A 7,013-nucleotide genomic window follows, 5' to 3' on the forward strand; every position below is an offset into this window, starting at 1 on the left:
ATGAAAAAGAAGTCATTATTTCATTCAAATTAGGCATGAAAGGAAGAACTGATACAGAAGAAGCAAGTGGGGAGAGAGGGTGGGTACTGATGGAACCTTACTCTCAGCAGAAATGGTTTAAAGAAGAAACGTGTGTGTGTGTGTGTGTGTGTGTATGTGTGAAAGAAATAATATGGCAAGTTAATAGGCTGGGGGAGAGGACGGGAGGAACTCTTACAGGGGTGGGTAGCTTAAGGAATAGGAAGTCAAGGTCATGGGTAAAAGCAAGTTAGAGGAGGAATAGGGTAAATAGAATGAAAAGAGTAGTAAGGGAAAATAGGAGGAAAATACACAGCAAGTAATTATAGCTTAGAATGTGAGTGGGATTTACACATAAAATGGAAACAACAGATTAAAAATTTGAATTCAATAATATCTTGCTATCAGGAAATATAATAAACATGAGAGAGACACACAAAGACCAGAGAAAAGGCTTGAATAGACTTTATTGTGTAAAAAAAAGCAGTGGAAGCTAAGATAAATATAATCAAAAGAGAAAAATAGGAACCTACAGTATACGCCACCAATATTATTCAATATACTTTTAGACCATTGAAAATAAATAGACAATATAAACTACCTAAGAGCAGACCTGCCATAACAGACATGGGAACTATACAAATGTAAACATAAAATACTTCTTATACACATAAAGTCATTTAAATAATTGGAGCCATAGTTATTATTCATGGGTAGATAAAGCCAATATAATAACAATTTTCCCCAACTGATCTGTTTGGTCAATGCTATTACAATTTAATTATTAAAAATGTGTGTAACTGAATTAGAAAAATAATAACAAAATTCACTTGGAAGAACAAAAGGTTGGGAATTTCAAAGAAACCAGGGAAGGAGAATCAACAGGATCGGACCTTAAATTATATTATAAGGGAAGAGCATTGTTGCAGTGTAAAATGAATAATTTTGATTATTTTAAAGTTAAAATGTCTTGTATAAATAAAACCGATGTAGCCAAGAGTGGAAGGAATGCAGAAAATTGGGAGGGAAATTTTATAGCCAGTTTCTCAGAAAGGAGGTGATTTTATCGGAATACTGCTAGGTAAAGGAAATGATGAGTTGGCTGATTAAAAAAACACAACCTAGAAAAACCTGGACCTATGAAAAAATACCTCCAGAGAAAAAGATGACAAATGGAAATATGAAGAGGATATGTATGAGTATGTATGTGAGATATTTTGTATAAATATGTATATCTATATATCTGTATATACATTTAATTGTAGCCTTCTTTAGGGGTGGGAAAAGAAATGAGAAAATGAAGTTTATTTCATAGTAGAAAATAAAAAAAAAAACCTAAAAGTAAACAAAGTAAAGCTGGGTAGCTTTGAAAACAATGTATAGTATTTATTATATAGGTTTCCTTAAAATGGAAACATTTTGTTTTATAGTGATTCTGCATGTACCTGGAAATGTTTTTTTTTTCTTTTCTTGTTTTTTATTTAAATGTAACATGAATAAAAAATTATAAATATTATATATGTATACCTATATATGTATATAAAATGCCCACTATGTGCTAGACACTTTGGTTTTATAAATATTACTTCATTTTATTCTCACTACAACCCTGGAGGTCAGTACTTTTGTTATCCTCATTTTACACTTGAGAAAACTGAGGTAAACAAAAGTTAAGTGACTTGCCCAGAATCACTCAGCTAGTAAATATCTGAGGCGGAATTTGAACTCAAGACTTCCAGCACTCTATTCATCACTCAATGTAACTGCAAACAAGGCTTTTGAGATGGAGGGAAGGGAAGGTCTTTGCTTCTCTGTAAATATCCCTTCATAAAAGCTAATTGATGTTAGGAGATAACAACTGATTATATGATATTAAGGGGAACACACCTGATGGGGGCTCATGAGCAGAATTTATTCCAGTTCTTCAAGACTACCAAGGAATCAGGAAAGGAGAAGCGGTAGCCACTCGCTGGGGACCTGCTAGTCCAATTGCAGTTATGAGAGTGAGCCCCCAGTTATACGTAGCATCCGCTGCATGTTGGATTATTTTTTCCCGATTTCTGATACTATCTGCCTTCTCCCCAAACCCTCCCAGAAGGTTCATTTCATGGTCCCCCCAGAATTCTGAGATCTTTTAGAGCTATCTCCCCTCAAACAACCATGAAGGAATTAGTTCGCCTGACTGCTCACTTCACCATGTTCATATGACTCCGTATTTCTCTGGATCTGTCATATTCCTCATTTCTTATGAAACAGTAAAGTCCCATCATGGTTCTACAGCATGAAGCGTCCGTTGTTCCCCCACTGAAATATGCCTCGTTTGTCGCCAGTTCTCGGCCACGGCAGAAATGGCTAACATAGGGGAATATTTACGTTGTTATACACGTGGCTCCTCGCCCTCTGTCCCGGCCCTGGCCGCCATGTGCAATTCGGTAACTTTTTCACGGACTCTTCACTTTGTAGATGGAAAACTGGGAGGTGTTGGGAATTTGGCCAAAGTCACTCACTTGGCAAGCAGTCGAGCTAAGATTCAAACAGACGTTCCTCCTCGATCTAGACCATCTCTGAGACGAATGCTTCGCTAGAAGACTTGCTACTTGTGGGCCCGTTTGTACCATCCTCCTGCGTGTCCTCGCCCAGAGCCAGGTGGCAGGCGGCCCACAGGGACTTCTGGAGCCGAGCCCGGCCTAAGACCAGGAATAGGGTGGGATTGAGACAGCTGTTGGTCAACGCTAAACCTATAACGAGGGGCTCAGCCTGGAGGGCCTTGGCCAGGAGCTCTGAGTGAGGGGCTGCAGCCGCTATCACCAGCCCTGCCACGTGGTAAGGTGCCCAACAGAGGAAGAAGCCGATCACAACCAAAGTCAACAGGCGCAAGGTCTGGGGCTTGGGCTGCCCTCTCAGGTGAATCAGCAGGACTCCGTGGCAGCCGGCCACAACTGCCAGCGGCCCAAGAAAACCGCCAACGAAACGGATGCCGACCACAGCTCCCTCAACCCCACGGGACCCACCATAATCCACCACGCACTTCAACTGTTCTGGGAAGTATTCCTGGTGAAGTCGTCGGGTCAACACCGAGGGGAAAGTGAGCAGTAGCGCCAGCGCCCAGGCAACCCCGCTGCCAGCCCACGCTGGCCACAGGCGGTCCTGGGCTCTGCCGGGCCGAAGCACAGCCAGACATCGGCCAATGCTGGCCCCGGCCAAGAGCAAGACACTGGCGTACATGTTGAATAGAATGGCTGAGGGCAGCAGGCGGCAGGCAGCTGAGCCGAAGGGCCAGTCTCCTTGACGGATGATGGGTACGGCCAGCAGTGGCAGGGACAGGCAGCAGAGCAGGTCAGCTATGGCCAAGTGCAAGAACCAGATGGAGGGGGCTGACCGCCGGGCTGTGGCCCCCGTCACCCAGGCCACAATCACATTTCCTGGCACACCCACTAGAAAAACTACTGCATAGAGAAATAAAGGAGAGAGCCAGAGAGGACTCAGAGAGCCACAAGAACCACCTGGCTCACAGTCTACAGGCAGGTGAGGACCCAGGCTGTAATCCTCATAGTCATAGTCATAGGCTATTGAGGCATTCTCCATTTCAGTCATGTGCACAGCACCCAAGGGAACCTGAGAGAGGAGACAAAACCGTATGGAGGTCACGTTAGAGTCTAGCAAATAAGGCATGGAACTACAGTAGGAATCGACTAGAATTATAGAATCTCAGATTTAGATGAACCTAAAAAGTCACCTAATCTAATTATATCAGTGACAGATATTTCTTTCTGAATCATCTCTATGAAGTCCTTGGATGAGGACATAGAAGATGAATGAATTTATGATGCAGGAAGGAAGCGTTCAAAGATTGGGTAAAAAAAAAAGTCACCCACTGGAACCACTAGGAGGGTTCTCTCAGACTTTTAAGCGTGAGGTCTTCATTTAATAGCGGTGAAGAGAAAGGGATTTCCCCGGTCATTCAGGCACAGAACTAGACTCCCAAAAGATCTGAGCCGGTGAGACCAAGATGGAACATAACCATGGAAGTAGCATCTAAGGAGCACAGAAGACGGGCTAGAGCCCTGATTCTGTCCCTGATTGTAAAAGCCTGTACTTGAATTCCCAAGGTAGGATAGCCGAGATGTATCTGGACAGCCCCTGTGTGAAAAAGACCAGGGAGTTTTAGTGGAACCATAACCTTGATCGAAATAAGCAGTGTGGTGTCATAGGCAAAAAGGTTGACATAATCTTGGGTTGCCTTGATTGAAATTAAGTTTCACTGGAAACTGAATGGGTGCCCATCAATTGGAGAATAGCCGGGTAAATTGCATTATATGAATGTTATGGAATATTATTGTTCTGTAAGAAATGACCAGCAGGAGGATTTCAGAAAGGCCTAGAGAGACTATCAAGAACTGATGCTGAGGGAAATGAGCAGGACCAGGAGATCATTATATGCTTCAATAACAATACTATATGATGATCAATTCTAATGGACATGGCCCTCTCCAGCAATGAGATGAACCAAATCAGCTCCAATGGAGCAGTAAAGAACTGAACAAGCTACACCCAGGGAAAGAACTCTGGGAGATGACTAATAACCACTACCTAGAATTCCCAATCCTTCTATTTTTGTCCACCTGCATTTTTGATTTCCTTCACAGGCTAATAGTACACTGTTTCAAAATCCGACTCTTTTTGTGCAGCAAAATAACTGTTTGGACATGTATACATATATTGTATTTAACTTATACTTTAACATATTTAACATGTATCGGTCAACCTGCCATCTGGGGGAGAGGGTGGGGGAAGGAGGGAAAAAGTTGGAACAAAAGGATTTGCAGCTGTCAATACTGAAAAATTACCCATGCATATAACTTGTAAATAAAAAGTTATAATAAAAAAATAAAAATTATAAAAAAACAATAAAAAAGAAATTAAGTTTCAATTTGAAAGAACTCATGATGAAACATCCTACCCATCTCCTGATGAAGAAGTGATGGATTCAAAATGAAGACAGGTATGAAGACTCCAAATATAGATTTAGAGTCATGACCAGCACATGAATTTGTCTTGTACAATTATACATTTTGATAATGGGTTTTGTTTTTCTTGATTTCTCAATGGGGAGTTGGATGGAGGGGGAGGGAGAAAATGGGAACTTGGAAAGAAAAGAAAATAGAATTCTGAAAAATAGTGTTAAAATAATCAAAGAGAAGGAGCTATAAGTTTCACTGAGACCATCCAAGTCTGCCTGAAGTATTGTGTTTAATTCTGGGTACCACATGTTAGGAAAGACAATATGGGGTAGATGGTGCAGTGGATAGAGCACCAGCCCTGAAGTCAGGAAGACCTGAGTTCAAAATAGGTCTCAGACACTTAACACTTCCTAGTTGTGTGACCCTGGGCAAGTCACGTAATCCCAATTGCCTCGGCAAAAAATAAAAGACAATATGGGGTACCCCCAGATGAATAAACACAGGATAGAAGATCAAAGAACGTAGAAGGAGAATCATAGGATCATAGACTAAAAATTGGCAGAAACCTCACAGACCATCTAGGCCAATACCTCATTTTATAATTCAATATCTCTTCTTCCAATGCCCCTCCCAGCCCTGACATTCCCTGTTGAGACCCCCCCAGCCCTGACATTTGACATCCCCTGTTCTAAGGCCCTCCAAGCCCTGACATTTGACATCCCCTGTTCTAAGGCCCTCCCAGCCCTGACATTTGACATCCCCTGTTCTAAGGCCCTCCCAGCCCTGACATTTGACATCCCCTGTTCTAAGGCCCTCCCAGCCCTGACATTTGACATCCCCTTTCCCAAGACCCATCTCAGTCCTGACATTCCCTGTTCTGACCCCTCCAAGCTCTGACATCCCCTGTTCTAAAGCCTCCCCCTTCCCCCAGCTTTGACATGCCCTGTTTTAAACCCTCTCCCAGCTCTAACCTTTCACGTTGCCATAGGAAATTATATTGAAGGAATTCAGGGCTACTTATCCAGAACAAATGTCTGTTGACCCCTGTGAAGGGCCATCCCAGGGAAAAAGTTACAGGGAGTTAAATTTCTCCACTTTCAGATAAGATAAACTTGGTAATCAAGACAGACTCCCTTGAGGAAGAACTAAGGAGCTGCTGCCTCAGCTGAATAGAGAGTTCTCTATTTGAGGTACCACTTTGAGGCTGGGCCTGGGGTTGCGTGGGGGCTAAGGGGTTCCAAACGCAAATGAGAGCTGTCCCATGAGTGGGACAACAGGAAAGATTTGGGCAGAAGGTGGGGCATAAAGGGGGAGAAAGAGGAAGTCCAAGGAGATTTCAACACCCTATTTCCCCTCCCTCCTTCCCCTTCCCCCACTGTACCAGATCAGCCTTACCCCCTTTCATGCGCGTGGAATGGTCCCCCAAGCCCTTGAAATTCTAGGGTGACTGGCTGCTCCTCTCCCGGCCACCCTCGGCGTTGCTGAGTGTGCACACACTCATTCACACACTCTCCGCCCCATGGGAAGGGCTACAAGATGACAACTTGCTGACCAGTGCCAGTCAGGGTGTGGTTGCCCCCATGAGTCACCCATCCTCTCAGCACTGGGGAACAGGATAAGGGCTCGGCAGGCAGCCAGAACAGACAAAGTCACCAGAAAGATTCGGAGCCCTTCCCTCCTAAGGCTGCCCACCCTGGTCCCAGACCGTGCTCCAACCTCTCGAGCCCCCTGAGTCTCTCTCCTCCGGCTCTTAGCTCCCCCTGGCCTTTCCAGGCTTTGAGGCTCAGCTGGGAGTCACCTTTGCGGAAGGGCTCCCCCCCATTCTGCTCCTCTGGTTTCTGTGTTTGCACCTGGGATCACCCTAAGCCTGGGGGACTGTCCTAGAGATGAATCTTGTGCCCTCTCCCTTTCTCTTTCTCTCCTTCCTTCTGCCTTTCCTTGTAGCAGAAGGCCTCCCATCACCCACTTCCCTCTCCTCCTCAGAGCTTTCCAACTCTGACTTTCTGGGCCCTGATGGAAGCCTTATCGAGCACA

The 7,013-nt window shown here is 44.2% G+C and overlaps 1 protein-coding gene across 1 annotated transcript; it reads right to left on the reverse strand.

Annotated features, from left to right (window-relative positions):
• Nucleotides 1-459: 459 nt before the first annotated feature.
• C5AR2 (complement C5a receptor 2) lies at nt 460-6,442 on the reverse strand. The gene is made up of 2 exons (XM_051989286.1): nt 6,375-6,442; nt 460-3,633 (listed from the first exon to the last, which is right to left on the reverse strand). Exon 2 carries the CDS (start codon nt 3,610-3,612, stop codon nt 2,572-2,574), a length of 1,041 nt encoding a protein of 346 aa, XP_051845246.1. The 5' UTR covers nt 3,613-3,633; nt 6,375-6,442; the 3' UTR covers nt 460-2,571.
• Nucleotides 6,443-7,013: the final 571 nt, after the last annotated feature.

The sequence above is a fragment of the Antechinus flavipes genome, chromosome 3 (genome assembly GCF_016432865.1).
Source record: "Antechinus flavipes isolate AdamAnt ecotype Samford, QLD, Australia chromosome 3, AdamAnt_v2, whole genome shotgun sequence".
NCBI classification, from domain to species: Eukaryota; Metazoa; Chordata; class Mammalia; order Dasyuromorphia; family Dasyuridae; genus Antechinus; species Antechinus flavipes.

What these genes read in the sequence shown, in the direction of transcription:
- C5AR2 (XM_051989286.1), bottom strand. Translation starts at nt 3,612, where the DNA reads ATGACTGAAATGGAGAATGCCTCAATAGCCTATGACTATGACTATGAG.